Raw genomic sequence first — 26,102 nt, forward strand, 5'->3', positions numbered from 1 at the left:
CAGTGCTTCTCTGGAGTCATGGAGCCACACTGATAAAGGGCATCACACACCAAAATCAGTCTGGTGCCATCATACGAAAGGGGTATTATTCAAGAATGGTTTCATACTATAGCAGTATCTTACCGTGTTTTACTGCTGTAGATCTGTATTATGGTAGTTTCGTACTGTGGTGGTGTGATACTGTAACATACTGTGTCATAACATGGTAACAACAAACACTGACAGTCTTACTGAAACATGACAATATTTCATGAAGGCAATGTCTCACTATGGCAGTGATTACCATAAAATTGCTTTCAGTTAGCTATGCCGAACTCTTCGTTACTGTAAAGATCCATGCTGGGTGAAGTGCAGGTCATCATGTCATGCAAAACCATTCTTTCAGAAGGGCTTCAGGTCCTGGTGGGTTGCTTCACAGCTTTGTCTGCAGCTCAGATCTGCAGCAGTTCAAGTCCTGACGATCTAAGGTTGGTAGGTGGGGAGAAAGAAGAGGAGAGCATAAATAAAACAAACCATACTATGAAAATACATGTTCTTGAAAACAGTGAAAACAGTCAAACGAAAACAACCAGTTCTATTCCCATAAGAAGACTGGCATAGGTGGATGGCATATGCTGGAAGCCAAGATGGCCTGAAGGAGAGAGGAGTTTTCTTAAGACTAAAGAGCCGTAGCTTGTTGCATTATGACAGGAAGGGTCAGTGTTGAGTAGCAGGTAGGTTCTTCTACTAAAACATGCACAGTGCAGAGAATCTGCCTTGCTATATGCACTCTGACTATATTTCAACCAAAACTTTGTAATGCTTTCATGCCATAAGCAACAAGGATCAAAAAGGTGCTGTAATACTCTTCAGACATAAATTATACTCATCCTATTTTAGCATTGCATAAAATTCTTATCAGTATGTGATCTGCAAATTGAACATATAAACTGTACATGTGTGAAATGTCATTTTATGGTGAAAAAGCAAATACCATGCTTCTCCAGCCACAATTTCCTCCAAACATCAGTGATCAGGTCAGCATCTATTTTTAGCAGCAAAAGCAAAGGACAGGATGCCCAAGGGACATGTGCAATTCATACATTAAAAAGCTGTCACTGCTTCCTGGCAAAGTGCATAAGATCTCTCTGCCTCTGGGAAAAAGGAGGAGAAAGAAGAGACTAGATGCCTCATATCTCAGAAAGTGTGACACTTGACTGCCTCCTGGCTGATAAGGGTGGTGTGTAACCCTCAAGACGGAGGATAATAGAAGGTGAAGGCCAGCTGCAATGGCTTTGCCCATTTTGCTCATTGACTCTTGGGAAGGATCCCGTGTGAACAACATTAGAGTTATAGGCTCTGGGTTCTATCATGTATAATGGCCATGAAGGAGCGCCTAAGCTTTCTTAGCCATAGCACCTCTAACCCATGACCTGCTTCCTCGCCCCAGCTCTTAACATTTGAATAGGAAATAAAGACTTTTGCACTTTAAGTCCTTTTGTAAATCTAAGAGCTTCAAAGGCAAGTAGAACCTAGAAGTTTGTTGTATAAGGAGGAAACCGGATGTCCGTAACATGCCCCTAAAACAGAAATGAATTCACACGAGAGAAATTAAATGAGGGAAATAAAACAGGGCACTCTCATTCTACCAGGCAGCACAACTGAATGCTTTATGGATTGAGTTTCAGAGGGCCACTCAAAACTGGGAAACTCTTTGTTCCGAGGCCTGACCTTCTGCCAGATTAGCACGTAGCATAAGCATTGACAGTTCCTGCCCTTCAGTCAAGTAAGATGCTTTCAAGAGAATCAGAGCCCACTGGCATCTCTTGCGAAACCTTGCTCCTGCCACAGCTTCTGCAGTGTTGGGAATATGCCAAATCTCACAAGTTCACACATCTGCTGACTTGTACAAAGTGTTCCAGTTTTCTACGGGAAGAGTGTTTGTTTTCACTCTGCAAAAGCAATGTGCCAGCCACATCAAGAGAGAAATATGGGATCCCATCCCCTTCAGAAAGGTTTTGTAGTTGTGATCTCAAAGCTCTGCTTCCAACATCCTCTGTGTCCATCTGTGGTAAAACAGTGTAATATGGGACAGGGAGAATCCCAAGGAGTTTACGGTAAAATGCAGCCATACTGAACACTTTGACTTAATGCCAATCCAAACATGTATACATACTCTAGACAGCACTGAGTGAGTAGTACCGAAAGGCTCGGGTCTTTGCATTTCGATTGTGATCAAGTACAAATTAACATAGTGATACAACACCCTAAGGTGAAGTAATTTTACCACAAACATTGGATAAGTTCAAGGAGAAATTTAGCCAAAAAAGCTATGTTGAAAGTGGGATCTTATTGCTGATACCTCTCATGGTGGGCAGTGGAGGAAAGGGCTACAGGTTAGGCAAGTGCATTTACACCTACTCATTTAGCTAACACTTTTCTCCAAAGCAATTTACTATCATATACCTATTTATAGAACTGGGTAATTTTACTGAAGTAGTACAGGGTAAGTACCTTCCTCAAGGGTAAAACAGCTGGAGGTGGGATTTGAACCCACCTATCCAAAGGCAACGGCTCTAACCATTACACTACCAGCTGTCCCCAAAGTATATAAAGTTGAGCTGTTACAGTGTTATGTTCCCATGAACTAATGGCACAGAAAAACACACACACATTTTCAGAACCGCTTGTCCCTTACGGGGTCACGGAGAACCGGAGCCTACCCGGCAACACAGGGCGTAAGGCCAGAGGGGGAAGGGGACACACCCAGGACGGGACGCCAGTCCGCCGCAAGGCACCCCAAGCGGGACTTGAACCCCAGACCCACCGGAGAGCAGAACTACGGTCCAACCCACTGCGCCACCGCACCCCCGCACAGAAAAACAGCTAATGTAAATATTGTTTTAAAAGTTGCCATGCTGGCTAAGACCTACAACTATGAAGCTTCGTTATTACGTTACGTTAGCTACAAAGCCAAGGTAACGTAATATTAAGCTACATTAGCTACAGACGCTACGTTATTCTTGCACAGGTGCCCAAACCAGCATGGCGATGATCGACTGACTTTCTTAATGTTCTTTTCAGTCACAGTTTAGTTTTGTCTTTTGTATTAGTTTGGTCTTTTTATGGCTCCTAGTTTAAACTTCCATTTTGTTTGTGGGGAGTGCGAGTGAAAGAGCTCAGTTTTGTCCCCGCTGGCAGGCAGGTCAATTGCACGCCAGAGTATCGTGTACTGGGACCGTGTCCTTGTGCCTCTCCGTGGCCTTGCTGTGAGCAGCTTGCCTCTTTTTCGCCTTCAGCCGAAATGGCCGGATGTCTCAGGCCACTGTGCACCGTCATACAGGTAAGGGCCTCTGTCTGTTCCTTTCATCTGCAGCTGTATCTGCTGTGCTGCACTGCTGGCTACGGGGCAGGTGGCAGTGTAGTGATTAGAGATTCTGCCTTTGGATCTAGACTTTGCATGTTTGAATCCCACCTCCAGCTGTAATACGCTTGAGCAAAGTACTTACCCTACTGCAATAAAATTGCCCAGCTGTATAAATGGGTAAATGATAGTATGTACCTTAACATTGCAAGTCGCTTTGGAGAAAAACATCAGCTAATGGCCAATAGTAGGTAACAGCAGTCCTTTGAACGCTGCATGGTGGTGCAGCAGGTGTTGCTCCTGCCTCACAGACCTGGATTGTCCAGGCATAGGTTTGAATCTATGGCAGGCATATGGAGAACATGGGTTTGATCCTCTCTCAGTCTGTGTGGAGTTTCCATGTTCTCTGTATGTTTGCCTGGGTTTCCTCCCAAAGACCTGCTGTTCAGGTAGATTTGTGACTCTAAAATCACCCATAGTGTGTGTGTGAAAGAGAGAAAGTCCCTTTCACTCATATGTGGATGAGTGACTCATTGTAAATAGTGTATCTTATATTGCAAGTCACCCTGGGTTAATAGGGTACGGTATTTTGTTTATTGGAAGTAACTTTGTAGAAAATCGTCTGCTAAATGAATAAATGTAAATCTGGCTCAGTCTGTGTGCAATTTAATAGGTACCTCCTTTCGCTTGTGTGGGTTTTTTCCAGGTACTCTTCGTTACCATAAAGATCCATGCTGGACTCTCACAGTCCAAAGATGAGTTTTGTTTTAATTGGTGACTATAAATTGCCAGCAGTATGTGAGTGAGTGTGGCCACCTTGTGATGGACTGGTGTCCTGCCCTGTGTGTACCCTGCTTTGACTAATGCCGTGTGAATCTGACATAGACTGTGGACCACTGAAACCTTGATTTGGGCAAGTGCTTAGCAATGAGTAAGAGAGAAGTTCTTTCACCTATTCTGCATTGAAGGAAAAAGCATGTATTTTTTTGTAATCTATAATAATCATAAATTGTTCTAAAGTATATACATATATTATGTCTAATGGATATTTTTCAACAGTTAATGTCACCTGAACATATTTTTGCAAGTTTGCATATTAAGATAGTTCTTTAGAATAACTACGGACAAGCATTTTCGGATGAATACGCATTTTCCTAATTGTAATAACTTTGCTCAGATAACCAGTGTGCAACAGATAAATCAGGCGACGGCCAAATGGTCTGAGTCCGTAACAGTGTGTGTGCGCGTGTGTAGGAGTGTGATTGTGAGTGTTTGCGTTGTGGCACACCTGAGGGAAGGTTGCCAGGGAATGGAGGGGAACTTATCCTCCTCCTTTTACAGTTTTAAAATTTCAACCCATGGCCATAAATTCCTCTGAAGCTTTTGCGGAGCTCTGGGAGAGGTCCCCTGAGGTCAGCAGCGAAACACGTGCGGTGATGCGGATTCTAAACGACACGGCTTGACGGCTTGCTGCAGTTTAACAAGAAGCACGCCAGCACACGGGGTCCAGGCACAGCTGCATTGTGCCGGTGGCTCCTTCAGAGCACATTTATTTCCTCTTGCCACTTTTACAATATGACAAAAACATTTTTTGTGCATTATGAATTATTGCAGGATAAAAGGTACGACATGTATGAGAGAGGGAGACATTTTTCACAACGTAACAAGACTTGCAAGACGGGATTACACTAAAGTATGTGTTGTTTGTCTAAATCAAGATCATAGAAAAAATATTATTTCATCAGAGAATATAATTACAAAAACCACAGGCATGAAAAATAAGGTGATGGATACATTTAGCATTTGTGTAGAAAGTATTCACACCGCCCATACTTGGACCACAATTTGCTGCGTCCCCAAAAGTTACAACACAATTGATACGATAACCATATTCTTTGTATGGTTAAGAAAACATACTTAACATTTTAATGGGTTGTGATCACTTTTGCTGTAACAGAGAAGTAAATAAAAAAATAGCAAACCGAAAAGTTTTCACCCCTTCACTTCTAAGGCAGTTAATATTTGGTAGCTTTCACAGTGGTTTCGACCTCGAGTACTTTCTGGTGTTTTGAAACCAGTTCTTCGCTTTTCACTGGTTTAATATTTACCCACTTCTCAATCAAAAATTGCTCAGATTGTTGAAGGTTACTTAAGGTGCGGCACTATACAGTAGCCTTAATTTCCTGCCATAGATTTTCAGTGGCATTTAAGTACAGTTTCACCTTTTGAAGCCATTCAAGAGTACCTTTGTCTTTGTGTTTGGAGGCACTGCTTTGCTGAACTCATTTCAGATCTTTTGCAGGCTGTACAAGTTTCTCCTAAAGTCTTTTTCTACATTTTGTTCAGTCCATCTTAGTGTCTACTTTGATATGCCTTCCAGCCCCTGCCGATGAAAAGCTGCCGCACAACATAATGCTGCCACTACTATACATCAACCTATGGATGGTGATTTTAAGTGCTCTTATTTCACCACAAATTACACTTGGCACTATGGCCAAATAACTCAGTTTTTGTACCATCAGATGTCTTTTCTCCATTCTTTCACTGGCTCCCGAATTCATTTAGCAAAATTAAATTCCTTGCCACAATATCATACAGCCCAGATTGGTGGAATTCCTGACTAGCTGTTGACTGACTCAGTTCCTCCCATCTCTAAAATCCTAAATATTTGTTCTTGAACTCTTCACTATTTCTCAGAAAAATTTTCTACTCCCTCAGCTGAGTTTCCAGGGGGCAGTCTGTTCATTGAAGATTCTTGGTAGTTTAACGTAGTTTTTACGTATCCTGCGTTTCCCAATAATTGGTGTAACGGTGCTTTCTCAGTGCCTTTGAATTCCATTTTTATCCCTCATATGACTGGCGTCTGTCAAAAGCTGTGTTCCTCAGTTCTTGGCGAAGCTCTTTCTTCTTCACATTGATTTATATGCTATAAAAAACAGGATGATGTCACACAGAGAAGAGTATTTAACCTTACAAAGGAAGGTGAACTGAGTTTAAGTAGTCTAAGTGCACAGATGTGGATTCCCATTGTTCACATTCTAATGGCAACAGCTTAAAAACACACTTTTTCGTTAAAATAAATGTTAAGGCAGTGAATAGTTTTCAAAGGTCGACTTTTCAGTTTCATATTTTAAAAGTGATTGTGGCTCATCAAAATGCATATATGTTTTGTTTTCCAATTAAAAAAAAATAAAAAAATCCCGTTCAAATGTGTTGAAACAGAATATTGTGAGCCAGTCTGTGGGGCGAATAGTTTCAACACCCCACTTCATATTTTATATAAATCCTGTAATGTTATTTTCACGTGACCTTAAGTTAGAACATATAGAAAAAGGTTAAATGTGTTCAGTATTTAAATAAATTGACTTTTCAGTTACAAAGTCTTTCACACAAGCAGTAGTACAGTGCCAAGACAGTGTCTTGTATTTCTTTGCTGACCTTTTATGACTTTGTTTCACGGCAGAGTGTGGTGTTGTCTTTTGTGCATGTACAAAGAGAGGCTGTCCAAACCTAGACAGATCATCACCAGGAGCTGTAACAAGCGTTTCTGTCCTGCCTACAGCTTCTTCTGTAAATTGTAAGTATCATCTCAACCAGACATCCAAACCCCTCAGGGGGATCAGAATAAAAAGACTCCTTTAGGTTACTTGGGTTACCTTGTACAAACAGCAATACACACTAGGAAAGACCTTATAATGTAAAAAATATGACTTGATAATGACTACAGCCCAGTGACACATAACTCCCTTTTCCCCACAGAGGCCTATGAAGCCCACCTCTAGGCCAGAGTGTCTCAGAGTGGCCACTGCTAGGTACTTTGTGGTATATCGACACCATCCAGGGTGACAGTGCTGGGTCTACAGCTACTTTAGCTGATCCATTTCATACCTACCTCTTTGCACCTTAGCAAAGGGACCCACCAACTCTTATCCACTATATTTATCTCCATTCTGCCCATCCTTGCCAGCATTCTCTGCATTCTTTCCCCCCTGTCTTGCACTGGTCAGTTACTGCAAACAATTACAAAAACTGTAACTGTTCATATTTCAGCTTGGTTCCATATCATTTTGGATATTTTTGAAGGTACTGCACTGCAGTAAAAGGCAACTGTGCACTGGAATAACATCCAAACTCCAGGGCCTCTGAACTGTGTGTGGTCCACAGGTGCCACCTGCCAACAACCGAGAGCAAGAATGAAGTGCTAATTTGATCTTGTGGTGCAGTTCATTCCTCAAATTGTATCATAGGTGTGTAGCTGTTAACCAGTCTCAGGGACCTGCACCTGAGGACACAAAGGAAGCGCTGATAGTTCTCACCTCCATGGTGGCACCTCACACTACAAGGTTTTTTCTGCTGCCGTGTGGCTATAATTTGGTCTCCAACCGTTACAGCATCACCTGATTTTAGCGATGACAGAATATTTTTAAAAGCCCTCTATGAGTCTTTTGCTATCCAAAATTATCCCTTTTGCACACATTTCATGCACAGATTCAGCACCTTTTCCAGTTAAGATCTAGGCAGGCTGTCTTTCCTTCAGCTCTCCAGCATCCATGTGTTTTTGGCTATTGACCTGATTTGTTTCAACAAAAGCAAAGGAAAAAAGTTGCCTTAATAAGCTAATTAATTGCACATCAATCCAGGAATGGGCGTTTGGCATATTTAAATGACACACACCTGTTTAAACTACTTCTGGCCTTTTTGGTGCTAAGGTGTCAACATTTCACGTAACGTGTTCTTCGTGTCCTCCAGGAGATCAGTGTTTCAAAGAACAATATTGCTCCAGCCTGCGCCTAAACCCAAGCAGCATAAAACCCTTGACCTGGTTTATGGAAGCAATGGGTAAGGCCAAGAAGTGCAAATAATATTGTTTGCCCTGCATGTTTCTTATGTCAAAGAATGTGTTTGAGCTTCAGTGCATGAAAACACTTATGTTCCAACTCTTATGATTTCCTCTGTGATTATAGCGTGTACCCTGGCGATTCTAACATTACTTGAGAGTGTAATTGGAAAGCAGCAGGAGGCTGATGAACAAATGGGAAAGTGGCTCATTGTGGCAAATAAACCTTTATTCAGCAGGTCATTCCAGTGGAGCACCCCTCCCACTGTAACACCACGACAACAAGAACTTGGACTCACTTGCTGTCTTTTAGCGAAGGGCTATAAAATTCCAGTTTATGGCCAATGTCTGAGCCCAGCTTGAGGTCAAGGTTTGCGTCACGTTCCTAATAAAGACGGGACAAAGGGACACACACAGTGCTCTCAGGAGGATAATGGGTGGAACAGGAGTACGGGACAGGAGCGGGTCCGCAGAGGCGCGAGGGAGATAGGGCTGGGATTCGGGACCTGGACAGGGACATGAAGGACTGGTGCAGACAGGACATGAACAGAAATGCACGTTAAAAGAGACTTTGAGAAACAGGTACATCAACAAGGACGTTTTGCTGAGCGCAGGCAAGGCGGTGGAAAGTCGATTAATAATCCGCAAGCACGGTACCCCCTTCACCCCTTTTATAGTGCTGGTCAGTAATTTGGGATCAGGAGCGCTGATGGGGCTGGGTGGATCTGGAGCGGCGTCCCTGCTGATCCTTCGAATCATTCTTCTGGGTTGTGGTGCTATAAGCAACAGTCTGGACTCGCTGTTCTATGTAACATCAGCCATGTTTAGAGAATGCCTCTCAAGTGACTTCTGAGCAACAGCAGAAGTTTATCTTAATATGATCTATTGCTCTGAGGAACACAGGCAGCGATGAGGGAGGCTCAATATGTATATGTGGCCTTACTGAGAAACCCAGAGGTGAAGTTAAGATATGGCTACTCTGACTTTCACCAGACAACAGTCACTAGGTTCCATCGCGATTTTAATCGAGTCGCTTAATTAAAAATGTCACAGAGTATGTTTCGGAGTCATATTACAAACTATCAGTAAACCACATCTCAGGCAAAAGTACACAATCCCTTTGCCACGCTGTGCTTCCATCACTACCTGGTATCAGTCAGGGTAACAGTGTTCACCAGTGCATTCCTCTAGTTAGATCAGCCTTCCACATCTCTCCGAGAGAGATGGGTACAAAATGTGAGCTATTATTGTCCGCTGGGGCAGAGCTCATCGGCATCCGCAGAGCTCAAATGCTGCGAAAAAGCAGAGGGAAACCCTGGATGAAATGAACCAAGTGTCCCCACCAAGCTCTCAAATCACAACTTTGAGAAATGGAACTAGCGTTATGTGCCCTTGTGACGCCATGCCACCCACGAGGGCACGTGGGTTCACACAGAGGTTGAGGTTATCGTGGCTAAACTGCAGCACAGCCACAACATATTAATAAGCATTAATACCGTCCATCAAGAATTATGCAACACAGAGTCTCACAATCAGAGGAAATATATCCAAAAAGGATAAAGGTACAACTGCTTTTTAAATGTTATTATTCCCAGTCAAATTGTTACTTATTGCTCTTGGCAGAGGACATACATACACACACACACACACACACACACACACACACACACACACAGTCTCGAGCCACTCTTCCCGGTGAACCGGAGCCTAACCCAGCAGCACGGGATGTATAGCTGGAGGGGAGGGGACACACCCAGGACGGGGCGCTAGTCCGTCGTAGGGCACCCCAAGGGAGACTCAAACCTCAGACCCACCAGAGAGCAGGACCTGGTCCAACCCGCTGCGCCACCGTGCCCCCTCATCCTGGCAGAGGAATATTGTGTAATATTGCCTTACACTGAATTGTGAGTGTACATTGGGTAAATTCTCTGAGTTTTACATGATTACTCAGTTTTAGAGAGAGGAGTGTGACAGTGATGCCATAAAAAAGATAGCCAAGGAAAGCCGTGCTGTTTACTTTGCACAGCCATGAATATAATAGCTCTTGTGAGATGGACAGAGGCAGAACAAGGTCATGGCGCGGATGACAATTGATGGATAGAGCCACAATTCATGTCCTGTGCCAATTTTCCAAGCAGTCTCTGGTGAGACAAGTTGAACTGCTATAAAAGGCAGTGTGTCTGCCGCTGAGAGATAATAGGGGTGTATGTACTGAGGCCATATCTATGTGTGATTGATAGGCGCTTGCATTCATTGACTTTATTTTGCCGTTATTTTAGTTTTTCTCTTGGTATTATTGTCACATTTTATGTTGTTTAGCTAAATAAAAACCCATTTTTGCAAAAACTTATTTCTGTCCAGGACCTTTTTCCTGCTTTTTGGCATCCTTCTAATAAATGGAAATATGCCCATTTAATTTTTCCTTCCATTCATTCATTTTCAATAAACATTTTTCCAATGCAGAATTGCTATGTCGCACAGCCAATCCTGCAAGCACATGGTGCAACCGAGGGTACACCCTGGAAGGGACACCGGTACATCATGGGGCAATTGCACGTGCACACACACACACACACACACACACACACACACACACACACACACACACACACACACACACACTTAAACTTCCATATACATACCATCAAATTACCAAAAGACAAACATCTCAGGTTCTGTGTGGCACCAGTGCTGACCCACTGCACCACTGAGCCTCTGCCCAGCTAATTGTTTTTTTTTTCTTCTCTCTCTCTTTTTTTTAATTTGAAACAGAACAGAACAGAAGCAGATTACAAAAACATGAAAAGAGGATCAATATCTCAAGAAAAATGCAGATGCATGCAATACAGGTAAATAACAGCACATGGGCAGATGGTTGCAATATTTAGTACAGGTGGTCAGGTAGCACTAAGAACTTCAAAAATTTGAGCACATCCTCCAACATGAATGACATTTGTATCGACTTGTATCAACCACATATTTCGGAAGGGACATGTGCTGCAGATCATCAGTTAATAGATTACAGTTTTTCTTGGTAAAAGTGACAACAGATTTACATTTGCGTGATGTGAAGATCTGACAATGCAGACATTTCTGAGCATTCGATATTCATGCTGTTCTTTAATGAAGGTGTCGTGGCAATAGCTTCAAATTTTCATGTAATCTTCTGTTAATTTAACATTCCATCTTGACTGAATACAGCCGTAATGCTGTCATGGATATTCGTTTTTTGGGTGAAGAAAAGTTAATTGCATTCTAATAACCCACTGAAACATGGCCGGCCACAGGTCCCCTTGTCCTGTTCCCAAGGTAAATCCGGTTAGCTGGCAGTCTCTCGTCATTCATCTTTAAACGCTCTTCCACATGAAGTAATTCACACAGCTACACATTTACACTGTGCAACCATTTAAATTGCAATGCTCTATTTAGAATTGAGGGGGTGCGGTGGCACAGCGGGTGGGTCTGGGGTTCGAGGCCCGCTTGGGGTGCCCTGCGGCAGACTGGCATCCCATCCTGCGTGTGTCCCCTCCCCTTCCATCCTCATGCCCTGTGTTGCCGGGTTAGGCTCCGGATCGCCGCGACCCCTCTCGGGACAAGCGGTTCCAGTCAATGTGTGTGTGTATTTAGAATTCTTAAACTATATTTGCTCTGCTAGAATTCTGCTGTTCATGCTTGCATAAGCAGCACTTCTTGAAAACTACAGCTGCCACCTTTTTACTGCACCGTTCTCTCTTGATTTTGCTGTTTGCTCGACTTACGGGTTTACTGTGCTGTCTTGTTTCTACCTCTGCTTTTACCACGCTGTCAGATTTCCTACTATTCTCTATCCTCTGCATACTACTGCACTGCTCCCCATGCCTTTGCCCAGCGCTGTTGGCATCACTAACTATTACACCGTTTCTCCACTTGCCATCCTCAGCAGGAAGCACATCACTGCTCACTCGTCTTGTACTCGACACAACACTGCCTCCTATCGGTTAATTTGGCCGCTACAATGATCTCCTTGCATTGTTGCTTTGCACCATATGGTCTTCTCTGCCCCTTTCCCCTCCTTGCCTCTCTCGCTCCCAGACTGTCCTCTACTGCACAGCTCTCCCGTTCCACTCGTTTGTTTCACCGAGTAAGCTGCCAACAGCAGTACAAGAGTACATCATATGCTGGTATTTTACTATACCGCTGTTGTGTTTCATGCGAGTTATCTGTAGTAACGAAAAAGCTGAGGTCTTCTGAGCTGATAAGTACCAGGGAGCTGAAGCTGTCTGAAAAAGAACCGAGACGGGACTTGGAAGAAGTGACCCAGGGAATGAGACTCAGGAGGTAGGTGTGGGTTCAAGGTCCAAGAAGCTTGGTTGCATTTGTGGTTGAAAGAGCAGGATTAGGATCCAAAGACCAAGCAACAGAGCACAAGAAAAGGCAAGGTTTCTCAATGAGATTCCACAACCACTCCAGGTCTTCTTCTTTTAAAGACTGTTTTATTGAGCTGTAGGTGTTTGGCGTCTATTTGGAATGAGACGATGACCTTCTCCTGTGGTCCTCTGGTGGATTTTCCCCGAGGTTGTGACAATTGTTTAAACCTGATGTAGAATAATTAATGTAATTCCATTGTCGCCAATGTTTAGTGCTTTCTCTGTATTCAAGATACAGTTCTCTAAATCTGAGGTGATACCATTAGGTTGCTTGCTACACACTTTTGGGCTTTCTTTATTTAGAATATTTCTCATGTCTAAATTCAACCAGATGTTCAAAGCCAGCTTCCTTCCACTCAGAATTAGACAGGATGCAAAAAAAAAACGGTTCAGTCTGTAATAGAACAAAAGTGGCCCAGTTCAACGTATTACACATGGCTCATATATCTCAAAATCACCAAAATAAATTCATACCACATTCCCCTCCAAGTGTCCTAATTGCAATAAGGTCACAGGCAGTCTGACTCACTGTGGTCCTGCACCCAGCTGCAGATGTACTGATGGACAGTCTCCAAAAAAATACAGAAGATTCTGGGAGTCAAGGTGGACATGGATCCAGTTTCTCTCTTTCTTGGTGTTTCAAATCATTTTGAAAGAACAGTGTCAAAAAGGCTTTAGGCTGGCCTGTATGCCCCTAGAGTCACATGGAACCAAGGCCAGGGGAAGGCTGACCCCAAGAGCAGGATAGTTTAGTTAGAACCAAGGGGTCAGGCGAGTTCTCCTTGTCGGGGACGAGCGAAGAGTCGGCGGTCAGAGTGGGAGCGAAGATCCCTAGACAAAGTCAGGGGGAGAGGCGAATGGTCAGAAGCTGGGACCAAAGAAGAGGAACTAGGACTGAAGGAGACCGGGACATAGGCGCAAAGGGGGACGGTTGTCTCAATGAGATTCCACAAGCACGAAGGGCCTGAGGAGGGTCTTTTAAAACCAATTGCTTTGATTGTCATTAGGTGCTGTTGATTGCGGTGCAGGGATGGACGTGACACCTAGACAAACCAAACTGTTATGTTCCAAGTGTGTGAACCCTTTTTAGTACATACTCATTCAGATATAAAGTATTTACCATACTGATGAGGGAACTTAACTAATACAGCTATACTGGCTCTACATTTGAGAAATTCACGTGTTTAAACTTGTTTTGAATATATGGCTTTATGGCTGAGCGCTTGTTTTGTTTTATTGTATGCTGTGATGGTTGAACGTTCATGTTTTGTTATACAGAAAAAGAAGTAAACATATACAAAACAGCAATTTGCATTATTACTGCAGAAAATCATACACAAGAAACATGCAGGGTATATATCAAAACATAATTCTTCACAAATTTGACATGAATTTTACATACTGAAACTGAAGATCAGTTTTATTACTTCCTAAAAATTCATGGTATTATTGGTTTTTGAGACTGAAGCAGCGTGTGCCATTTAAGTGCTCTTATATTTTAGTGAGTGGAGAGTCTAGTCAAAATCAGACCAACACTCCTGGTACTGATTTTAAATGAATAGCCCAAATTTTTAACTGAGGATCTAAGGGTAAAACGAGGAGTCCGTACGTACCAGTGGAGCTCCCAAAACTGCTACAGTCCCCCAAAATGCTTTCGGAGTGTATCCATCCCACTGGAAAGAATGCATTCTCAAAACACATGTGTTTGTGTATTTCTGTTCTATTCCAAGTTCTCTTTCAGAAGGAACATTGCAGAGAGACGGTATAAACTCGTTTGCCTAAAATTAATAAACTTTTCACTAAAAAGAATGTTAATGAGAAAAGAAGCAGTAACTAATGTGAGGACATTTTTTTTTTGGATTCTTTTAATAGTCACGCAGAATAAACAAGTTAAGAGTTCACTGAAGAAAGAAGTGCAAGCAAACAAAACAGCAGAGTTATTACATTTTGGTGCAGGCTGTACTTATTGTTACTGTCCAGCAAGGCTGCAGTGTACAGTGTATGGTAAAATGAAAGCGATAGCACAATTTTCCACCGATCCTCACAAATACTGAAAAATAAAAAGAACAGAACACTTGATTTTTAAGCTGCCTCTTTACAATATAACTGATGCATGTTGCCTGTGCACTATATACATAAATACAGCACCTGAGCAGTATCGGTGTCAGTTCTCTCTGTTGTTGGGAACAAAATAAAGAACGTACACCCCATCCTGCTGCACATTCCATGACTGGGAAGACGAAGGGCATCTCATGACTCAGCACAGCACCAAATAAAACCTTTCCTTTTCTGCACCCTGACTTGCTTACTCCTGATATTTTCTGGAAAGCTGTAGTGTGTGCCAGGTAAGATTTAAGAAAACCTTCCTTTACAGAAATATCAAATGACACAAGGGATAATGGGAGGGGAAGGGAAGTCAATGAAAGAGAAACACGTGAATACAGGATTTTCGGCAGAAAAATCCAGACAGTTTTGATACAACTTTTACAGTATAGCTCTACCTGCCACCAGGTGGACTGTGGCACTGAATGAATGAATGACTGCACAGCAACAAACACGAAAACTACATTAACATATTTCCCATTCTACAGCCTTTCTATAACCTTTCTATGCTATCCTTTGGGGAGAGCAATATTGTCAACTTTGAAACCTTATAAAGTAACAGAGCAGATTTTCACAACAAGTAAAATGTAGCTTTGAATTATATGCAGTACCATGTTTAAGCAAATAACTACCGCATTTACTTGAATATAACTTGTTCTCACGTATACCTCGCACTCCTAATTTTACTTTACGAAAAAAGAAATTAAAAAGTTTCGCATATACCTCGCACATGAAAAAAGTTTAAAGCTGTAAGCAATAGATAATCAATCAATGTTGTTACAGCAGTTTCAGATATTTTGGAATTCGGTTAAAGAGAATCAGCATTTCAACAATTGTTGGCTCGCCTTTGTTGATGAGTCGCCTACCAATGTTGTCCGTTTCACGCTCCGCTTTCAGATCACTTCTCATAAGTCATTCCTGAAGCATTCTTCGTAAAGTATCTCAAGTTTTGGAAATTACCAGTAATTTTTGCTTGAAATGTGGAGAAACGTTCTAGTTAGAGTGCTGGTTTTAAACTCAAAGTTATTGATTTCACAGAAAAACAGGGCAATCGAGCAGCAGGGCGTGAGTTTACAGTGACAGTTTACAGAGTGTTATGTGTGATATTGGCATAAACAGAAACTTGCATTACAAAACACCAATAAGTCAAGAAAAGCATTCCGAGGAACTAAATGTAGAAAGTTTCCTGCATTGGAGGACGAGTTGTTTGAATATGTGTTAGGTTGCGTAAAGAATTTTCTAAAGAATGTGAGCAATTATAAATTATAATGAATACTGAAGATTTAATTATAAACGTCAATTTAATTTTTTCCCGAGAAACTTTAGTTTCAGAAATTCCCGCATGTATCTCGCACCCGGATTTTTTAACTTTTGGGGAAAAAAGTGAAAGTTATATTCAAGTAAATACGGTAATTAATCAGGGTCCAATAATTTACAGTATTTTGGGGGAAGTGGTGAAAGCAACAGACAGTATATGAACATAGTGCTAAGGGATCTCATTCAAATTAAGTAAAAACAAGAAATGTTATTTTCATTGGAATCCGGTTATCCTCCTTAAAATAAGTGGGTTTCTGTTCTTCCAATCACAGGTGAAGGAACAGAACAAAAAAAATGATGAGCATCTGTGGAGGTTTTGGTGCCCCCCTCATGTGCCACAGACGCTCCTACAGGGAGGGTGATGTGGCCCCCTGCTGACTGTCCCGTGGCACAGCAGGGCACAACACCCCCATTTCTCAGAGCAGCTGCAAGCTTCCGGTCACGTTGTTCAGCAGCTCCTCCTCTCCCATCAACGCCAGGACAGTGTGTAATCCAGGCTCCGCCTAAGCAAAGCAAGACACGCTCTGCAGTCGTGTGTTTCTTTAAATGTGTTACATGTCCCCCCGAAATCCTGCAGCTACTCTGCAATACAACTGGGGAATATGTGGCTAGACTGCAGGTACTACTATGAACTGATGTCACCCATTCAACCTTACAGGCTGTGTGTCTCTGTCAGTATTATATTGCATTGCATGGTCGTTTACAATATTTAGCATTTGGTACAAACAGCTAAACAGTTGAGTAAGTAGCTTAACATTGCAAGTCATTTTGGAGAAAAGTGTCAGCTAAGTGAATAAACGTAATTGTAAATACATAATTTTAGTTTCTGTAATAATAATAATAATAATAATAATTAACACAGTGTCTGATCATGTAAAAGACACATTTTAATTTTTTTTTTTTTACTTAATTTAGCTGAAGCTTTTCCCCAAAATAATTTACTCATTTGTACAGCTGGGCAATTTTTACTGGAGCTGCTAAGGTACCTTACTCAAGTGTACTGCAGGGGCAGTGGGACTTGAACCTGCGTTCTTCAAATGCAAAGCAGCAGTGCTGACACCACGTCACCTGCCTGGAAGGATCAGGCCACCGTATAGCTGACTAACTGCAAGTCCCTGCTGTTGAATGCAGTGGGATCCTACCTGCGTCTGTCCCGCATCCTGCACCAGGTACGTGGGCAGACTGAGGCTCATGGCCAGAGCCTGCAGCTCCAGCAGGTGAGCCGTGTTACTGCCCTGCATCACCACCTTCTTTGACCTGCAAAGCACATCCCAATTATGAACCGATCTGTTGGATTTTTCCTCTCACACAATGCCTTGTCATTCCCATCTCCACCTTGATGGATAACCCTGCTGACCTCTGCGACAGACTGGACTGAATTAACACAGAAAGAGAATGAGCAACAGCAGTTTGAAATGGGCTCCGAGCTGTAGCAGGGTCAACAGACTCGAACAAGTCTATCCTGTCCATCTGCTCAAGAGGTCTCACCCAGTGTGGTCCCACTTCCAAGCCATCTCTCTCCAGCTGTTCTTCTCCTGCAGAACCTGGTAGAGCCCCACAGCAGCATGCCCCACCTGTGTTGCCACCTGCAAGTAGGTATGTTGAGAGCACTTCACACCAGTTTACACTTTGAATCTTTCACTTCATTATTATTATTATTATTATTATTATTATTAAGCAAAAAGCCATTCTCTTTCTCAGGTCACTAGAAATTCACACTATACCTTGGATTCTGGTACTATGATTATTCAACTTACAATTTTCTGAAGATACACTTTCCAGAAAAATTACTTATCTTTGTCTTTTTCTCAATCATCTTTTTCTTCTAAAATTTCTCTATTGTGGAGCAAAAGCAACCTGTATTTCCAAGGCCAGACATGAATTCCTTAATTCAACTCACTTCCACGGTGTTTGCAGCTCATGTGGGATGTTCATCAGTTCCAGTGATCAGTAACAAGGTATTGCAGGTGTTTTTGGAATGAATTGCTCTAAAACTGATAACATAATGTGGACTGAATAAAAATCTTATAATAAAGAAGCCTTAAAAATAAATTTTGATTTATTATAGGTATGCCCAAGACTTTTAAAGAACTTAACCTGTAAATAAATGTAGGGAAATCTATATTATTAAGCTTTTATTGACTCTTTAGATAATTTGAAAGTTACACTAAGAACCTTATGGCATACTTAGTTCAAATTGAACAGGTGGTGTGAAGAGTGCTTTGTTATTTTCTGTAATTTTAAATGAGCTTTAATTTAGTTGAAATTAACAAAAAAAAAAATTATAAAATCCTTACAGAGCATACGTTTTATAAAATTATAGCTGCCTCTGAGGTTTTCAGAGAATCTGACCTGTAAATACGTTAAGGTGCATCCTTGGTACAATGGACTATATGGGGCAGGCAGTGTCCGTTTCTCCGAAAATCATGTGTTTTTCATTTTTTCACATTTTCGTGTATTATACACACATATGCATATAAATACATAGCTATATGTATGCACAATGTTTTATTATGTGAAAACTTAAATATGCACATATCTGTGTATGTTCCTGAAAAAACTCACACACATCGAGAGAGAGAGAGAGAGAGAGAGAGAGAGAGAGAGAGAGAGAGCCCCACTGATCTCGGCTCATGTACAAGGCTTGCTCTGATTGGTTGATATATAACACAAGCTGTAATAGGTCCACACACGGCTCCACTGAATACACATTTTACACTGTCTGTATGTACACACATAGAGGTATTGTGCCTATATTGTGTTTTATTGTCAATAAATTTTATTCAAATTTTTCCTCTTCATTTTTTAAAATTAATTTTTACCAAAAATGAAAAAAATATTTTTTTGTCCAATGTCCACTGTTTCAGTGTTAATTGTTCCACAGGCAGACTTTATTATTAACTTTTTATTGATTGTGACTTAGTGGTAGAACTGACTTTGTATTTACAAACAGAGCTGAAAACAGACTTCAGGTCTTAGCCATGTTCCTAAGGTAAAGAGCCAGCGTACAGTGCTTTTTCAGGTTTATATTGTAATTGTAACTCTACTGAGCTCTGTAGTCAGTCTTGAAAAGCCATGAAATCTGTGACAACTAACTGGAATACAGATACAGCATTCAAATTTTACCTACAATCTAGATATATGTGAATAAAAAACTCACCTTTCCCACTCCCATGGACAGGTCCATGTTCACCACAAATACCATCTTAAATATAAGATCATCATCACCTTCCTCCTGAAAAACCCAAACGGGAAAGCTTTACAACCCAAAATTTTACGCTCAGCCCTGTTACACACAAAGAAAATCAAATGATTTGAGGGAACGGGACAAGAAGGGACCTCATTCTCCAGCTTGTTGAAGTAATACATGGCGGCCTCCTCCGCGGACACATTCCTGGTGTGGAGCAGGGCCTGCAGGGAGCCAGTACGCCACACATGACTCATTAACTTAAGGACATCACTTATGAACCAACTGTGAGACAAAATACCAGTATTCAAAGTTTAACAATGGTCAAATTCAAGCCTTCCTTTGTGGTCTACACAAGTTAAAGAGAAGATGGTGGAATTTGCATGAAAGCCAAATTTTTGGCCCATGTGAAGCTGAAACTCTCATGCCCCCAACCGCGTGCCCAATAACCACACTTGTGGGAAATTAAGGGTATAAAAGCAGCAGCCTGGAAACACCTGACTGTGTAGCCTCACCATTAAGAAGATGTAACTCGCTCCACGACCTGTCTCCCTTGTTTGCTCCTCATTCTTTCCTCCCCATTCCTCTCCACTCCTCTTGCCTCCTCGCCTCTCCCCCTCCTTGTCCCAGCATCCTTGTCTCGGATGATCCTTGGCTCTTCGACCTATGGCTTCGCTCCACCGACCATGGCTTTGCATTACTCCCTGAACGTTTGTAGATCGCCTGCCTAACCCTTGCTCATCCCCGACCACGCCTTCATCTTTCCCTGACCACACACAGCACTTGCGATTGAGTCTGTCGACTCGGTCTCCCACCATGACAGAACCAGCTATGATATTGCACATCTTGCTTAAATATGTCAACTCCAAATGCACTGACATACTTTTCAGGAGTCCTACTTACATTTACTGATTTAGCTCACAATTTTGTCCAAAGCAACTCATATTGTTAAGGTGCGTAACAGTTTGATGTATATATACTGCTAGGTAATTTTTACCGAAGCAGTTTTTTAGGGTAAGGTACGACAGCAGGAAGTAAGATTCAAACCAAAGACTTTTAAGTTCAAAGATGGCAGCTCTAAACACTATCACATCTACTGCCCCTATGTAATCATCTTCATTACAAGGGGCCAAATTGGGATCTTCCGTTCTATGATTCAGGGGCGTGCAGCGGCGCGACAGGTTTGGCCGGGTCCCGTTCTTTGGCAGGTCTGGGGTTCGAGTCCCGCTTGGGGTGCCTTGCAGTGGACTAGCATCCCATCCTGGGTGTGTTCCCTCCCCCTCCAGCCTTATGCCCTGTGTTGCCAGGTGGCAACACGAGAGGTTGTAGACATTGTGTGTGTGCATTTCATGATTCTTCATGAACACTACAAACACAACAAATACATAAACTATGTATGAAATTAGGGTTTCATTAACTGCAGTAAGGCCTTCACAAGCACTGTCCAGGATTTAATTACCTTTACTTCGGCCTTATTAATAATCGCTGCCGTCTCTGATGAGTAGACAGGATTCAAACAGCACCGTCATTCAGCAGAATAACAAGAGGATCCTTATGGATATTTGTTTCTAAGATGTCAGGCAATGTTTTAGATACAGAACAACAAAATGAGTCTGATCGGACAATTCCAAAACACTTAAATTCCTATCTGTCACGCCCATGATCGCGTGCCCTGCTCCTGCACCTGCGACTGATCAAGAAGGAATGGGATAAAAGGACGGCTCAGATACTCCTGAATATGGAACCTCTAAGAGAGCAACCGCAGCACCTTGCCTCGGTTCTTCCCCAGTGCGGTATCCTTCCGTTCGGCCTCTTGACTCTTTGTTCTCGTCTTCCCGGTTCTGACTTCAGCCTGCCCCTTCGCGTGACATTTGCCGATCAACCCGACCCGTGCCCGTCCCTGACAATTCTCTCGCCTGCCCCACTGGATAAACACGCTACCACATCTGAGTCCATCAGCTGGATCCCCGAGTTCCACCATGACACTATCACTTTATCTTCACGTGGAATAATACTCACGCGGTTAAACAGGCTTTGCGAATCAGCTTGTAACGAATAATTTCGTGAGCCAAGTTCTCAGAGGCCCAGAATTTGTTTCTGCGTACTTTATTCCAGTTTGGTTTAATGCCCAAGTCTCTCTCCCAGTTCTAAACAGATGACATGCTCTGTGCCAATTCTGCTGTAATGAAAGTTTAGTATTTTAAATATGTTAAATATGTTTCGGTGACTGACGGGTGTTTCTCAGAGCTGTACGACGGACAGGCTGCGCTTAGAATGCAAACTAGGCAAAGCGTTGAAGGCAGCCCCGACGAGGCGGGACGGCGCAGCTCTGGCGACGGGTAAGGTGTGATCCGACGCGCGTGTTGCCGCCACCTGCTTGGCCGCCTCCTCTGGGATGTCCAGCTCTCGCAGCTGCTGCAGGTACACAGCGTTCACCTCCTGCGAGTCCGACTGCTCCGTACCCTCCATAGTCCTCCGCCCACCTAGACACGGACACACACGCCTTCCGGCAATTAGCGGCCAACGCGCCACATCCACAGATCCTCCACATTCACATTTGCACGTACTCCTTTGGCCGGCGCTTTCCTCCAACGCGGCTTGGTTGGTTTGGGATGTCCGTTTAAAGCGCATTTCCGGCAATGCGGCTCAAATGTAGGTAGTGCATTTACCGGGAAGCGAGCGGTACTCTACTACGTCTACCACAGTTGTGCACAAGTCATTTTTCTCACGTGTCTTCAGGTTATAAGTCACAGTTCAGCAAACGCGGCACTGGTCGTGCCATGTTTTGCTTATGTGAACTCTTCATAATTTTGGGCCTCTGCTTAAGTAACACATGAGTCACATTCACATGTTGTGCCTCTCAGCTCCAGCAAGAGCTCGTACGACACAAACGAGGGACTGTTGTGTGTCTCCACACACACACACACACACACACACACACGTCGTCAATGCGTCTCATGTGATGAACGTGTCGTGAATGAAAGCAGACGAACCGAACGGAATGGCTGCGTTTCACTTTTAACATCATCATGAGCAGACCGAATTCCTCACTGACGCCTCAACTGCATGATAAACGCAATAACGTCGTGGTTCAGGCTTATTTATTATTAATTAAGCGCGCGGAATCATGGCTCCGACATGACATGTAGTATGTAGCCGGTATCATCATTATTTTATCATACAAATTTCTACTAGCCTGCGGTCGCGTGACAGCAGCTCCGGCCACAGAAGTGACTGTGTGCAGCAGCTGGATTTCACCGCCCGCTTTAACTATTAGCTACCGCCTAGGATTTGTGCCATTTATTTTATCGCTCACTATTATATATAATAGTACGCGTTTTGCCTTCGGGACCAGCGAGTAGCCGACCTTTTTTCCTGCTCGCGTGCTGCTTTACGGGTCCGCGATGACGTCAATGGCATGCACTCCCCACGCGGCGATGAAGGACACGTCTAACCTGGACGCACAGGGCGGCTCCGCTTCCCCCCGAAGCTTCTGCGCGGCTGGTCGCGTGTCGGCGCGCCGCTTTCCGCTCTCGCGCTTACCTCCGGTCACACTATTTATTGCAGAGCCGGTCAGTGTGGCAGCATGACAGCGCGCGCGCCGAGCTCCTCAAAAAGCGGACACGCGCCTCGGTTCCCGGTTACACGCGTCGCCTGTCACCTTGTCGCAGCATCGCAAGAGCGCCGGGCCGAGGCTGCGCTCTAAGACAAAGACGGCGATCGAAGAAGGCGTTTTCTTTTTTTCTTTTTTTTTTTTTCCTTTTTTTTCCCCCCCCCCCATTTCATCCCGCGGCGCAGGAATATGTACAGGACCGCAAAGTGGCTGAAAACGTCACAAATATTCGCTGTGAACTTGTGTGATGAATTCGACCGCAGCAAATTCTCTGACAATGAACGAGTGGAAGGAGGGGACAGGGGCCGATTTCAGATGAACTGGAAAAACGCAGTCAATTTTCACACATCTCACGTGTTCCGTTCGCAGGGGAGCATCTCTATCGATGCCATTTGCCCGCGTGTATTCGGTGGCGGGCGCCCGGCCGCACAGTGACGCGCTCTTACCGCGTCTCCTCTCCGCTAAGACGTTGATGCGCGGTAGCAGCTCCACAAAATCGGCCCCTTCTTTCTGGACATTTCTTCAGGAAACGAGACTTCCCACTAACGCCTGAGAACTGGAAGAAAAAAAAAAAAAACGGTTCCGCATAGATTTAGTTTGTTATTAATTTATTTGGTTTTCTTCATCATTACATATTTCTGGTGGCCCGTCAGTTTCCGCTGCTACAGTTACAGAGGTTCCACCGCAACGTTTCCGTTGTTAGAAATTGTAGTAAATTGTGTTGTCGTGTAGCTGCGTGTGGGAACAGCAGTGCTCAAAAGCCCAGCATCACTCCTGGAGAAAGAAAGACCCCCACCTTTACCCCTCCCTCGCACTTCTTCGAGCTTAACTTTTTGAGCGTTGTACTTTTACCACCATTGCCTCTATTTAGGGTACTTAATTAGTCTAGGATAGAAAGTAGAATAAATGTTACAATAAGACTATAAGTAGCACTTCTGAAGTGCAGGTGGTTCTGAAAAGGACACGCATCATATGGGAAGTTTTCAGTTTCAATACCGACAAACAACCTTGCGCAATTACAGCAATAATTAACACTTAAAAAACACATCAGTACAGCTCTAATTACATTCAATTTCTTTTTCCTTCATCGTTTACAATCATATGCCACGCAAATTAGAATAAATGTAAATTGGAAAGAGGGGGCACGGTGGTGCAGTGGGTTGGACCACAGTCCTGCTCTCCGGTGGGTCTGGGGTTCGAGTCCCACTTGGGGTGCCTTGCAACGGACTGGCATCCCGTCCTGGGTGTGTCCCCTCCCCCTCCGGCCTTACGCCCTGTGTTGCCGGGTAGGCTCCAGTTCCCCGTGACCCCGTATGGGACAAGTGGTTCTGAAAATGTGGAAATGTAAATTGGAAAGTAATAGTGCATCTTGCTTTGTCATTCTTCGGGTTTTATAAAGGCTTAACATATTGTTAAAATTTAAATTTTCGCCAAGGTATAATAGCGAGAACCTCAGTTAAATCCCAGAAGAACCAGGAATATCATCAGGCACTGACCTTCCTGTTGAGTACCACCAAACCATGGGGTCTTCAGACACTCCCACCCTCTCCACCCTTCCTCTAGCCACAGACATTGAAACAATCGTTGTCGCATCTCTCAGATGTGCATCCTCTGATATGCACAAGGTGATCGGTGTTGCTTTGGGTCAATAGGCCGCAGACCGTAATTCCAGTCAAACGAATGAGTGTCACGGCCGGCTCCGGAAGGAAGCGGCGGACCCAAGTGCAGAGCAGAATTCGTGGTTTGTTTCAGGGAAATCCGAGAGCGAAGCTCAAGGGACAGGAAATTGGCCTTCGAGGCATGAACGTTGTTACAAGGAGAATCCAAAAGGCAAAGTCAGTACACAGGCAAGAGGTCGATGATCATAGAAAGGTACAGGATCAAGGGAACAAGGGACGGGATCAGGGAACAGGAAGGAGTAAAGCAGGAGACTAGGAGATCGCCGACAACAAGGCTGAACAGGGTTCCGCATCAGCTGCTGGTTTGACGCAGCCTTTTGTGCCCCAGTCTGCACCGCGTCCCAGGTGTTCTGCGTCAGCTTGAGGGTGTGGGCATGGCAAAGAGAGAGGCCAGATGTCTGTGATGTGCCTGATGGAGCAGGTATACAGAGAGCTTGTACCACTACCACTGTTGACTCAGAACCACAAAAAAATCACAGGTATGCTCAAAAGGTAAAACGTTTTTGTTTGTGAACTAATTAAGATGAAACATAATGTTGAAAGAAACATAGTGCTTGTAGTTATTTTAATGAAATTTTTTCATATATATGTATTTACATTAAGGGGGTGCGGTGGCGCAGCGGGTTTGGCCAGTGCCTGCTCTGTGGTGGGTCTGGGGTTCGAGTCCCTCTTGAGGGCGCCTTGAGGCAGACTGATGTCCAGTCCTGGGTGTGTCCCCTCCCCACTCCAGCTTTGCACCCTGTGTTGCTGGGTAAGTCTCCAGCTCACCACGACCCCACTCGGGACAAGCGGTTTCAGACTGTGCGTGCGTTTACATTTTTTTAGCAGATGCTTTTCTCCAAAGCGACCACCAATGAACTCTTATGTAGTCTTATTAGCCAAACTTTCAAATGCATTTCATTTGACAGCAGATATTGATTTTATTGTAAAGAATTTGTTAAAATGTACAATATGCACAGAATTACAGTGAAAAGGGAAACACAGCAGTGTAAACCATGTTCATAGTTCATCGATAGTCATCTTGAGGACTATGATGTAACAGGTTAGAAAATAAGGAAAATGGATTACATTTTTCCTGGTGCTCTAAGATTTTTTTTTTGTTCTCCTTGTGGCCATGATGTAACAAAATAAACACAAGTAAAGCATCAATGTCACCGAAAAATAAAGATGTGCACATAAGAGCACAATGCAGCATTGAATTCAAATGCAAAATACAGTGCAAACATGAGGGTGAGAGATGGTGCCCAGTCCCAGCATCCCATACACACATTAGTGTATGTTCATCTCTTGGCACTAGTTACTGATCGGTTCTCTTAAGGACCAAGAAATCCACATTACTAGCAAAAGTCCTGATAGCAGGTTTAGTGTACAAAGTCCTGAAGGCTTCAGAAGTGAATGTTGGTAGAACAGGGTATGTGTGCTGTGACTTTGTGTCTGTACATTATTATAATAATTACAATAGCGGTTCACGCAGCCTACGGTAAGTGGCAGTTTTGTTCCAAACTAAAAAAGTCACTTTGAATCATCACATTTAAATAAATTTAGCATTTCACTGTCACATTTTTTCTTGCACTTATTCTTTTCATTCATGTTATAACAACACTGTCAGAAAACACC

At 43.3% G+C, this 26,102-nt stretch overlaps 1 protein-coding gene across 4 annotated transcripts; it reads right to left on the minus strand.

Moving 5' to 3' along the window:
* Positions 1–14,451: 14,451 nt before the first annotated feature.
* Positions 14,452–23,528, minus strand: LOC108939099 (probable peptidyl-tRNA hydrolase 2). Of its 4 annotated transcripts, none has more exons than XM_018760229.1 (7): positions 23,253–23,528; positions 21,567–21,676; positions 19,346–19,417; positions 19,167–19,241; positions 17,495–17,592; positions 17,149–17,263; positions 14,452–16,509 (listed from the first exon to the last, which is right to left on the minus strand). In XM_018760229.1, exons 2-7 carry the CDS (start codon positions 21,660–21,662, stop codon positions 16,423–16,425), a joined length of 543 nt encoding a protein of 180 aa, XP_018615745.1. In that variant the 5' UTR covers positions 21,663–21,676; positions 23,253–23,528; the 3' UTR covers positions 14,452–16,422. The 4 variants fall into 4 exon arrangements, with proteins under 4 accessions (XP_018615745.1, XP_018615747.1, XP_018615744.1 ...); XM_018760231.2 differs by lacking the exon at positions 23,253–23,528 and adding an exon at positions 22,737–22,957; XM_018760228.2 differs by lacking the exon at positions 23,253–23,528 and adding an exon at positions 22,649–22,957.
* Between the last annotated feature and the right edge of the window lie 2,574 nt (positions 23,529–26,102).

This window comes from Scleropages formosus, chromosome 19, assembly GCF_900964775.1.
Source record: "Scleropages formosus chromosome 19, fSclFor1.1, whole genome shotgun sequence".
Lineage (NCBI taxonomy): Eukaryota > Metazoa > Chordata > Actinopteri > Osteoglossiformes > Osteoglossidae > Scleropages > Scleropages formosus.

Bases quoted from the DNA above. Each gene is read 5' to 3' on its own strand.
- LOC108939099 (XM_018760229.1), bottom strand. From the start codon at position 21,662: ATGGAGGGTACGGAGCAGTCGGACTCGCAGGAGGTGAACGCTGTGTAC. The intron at 19,418-21,566 runs GTGGCGGCAACA...GGCTCCCTGCAG, and splicing joins CAGAGGAGGCGGCCAAGCAG to GCCCTGCTCCACACCAGGAA. The intron at 19,242-19,345 runs GTCCCTTCTTGT...TGGGTTTTTCAG, and splicing joins TCAACAAGCTGGAGAATGAG to GAGGAAGGTGATGATGATCT.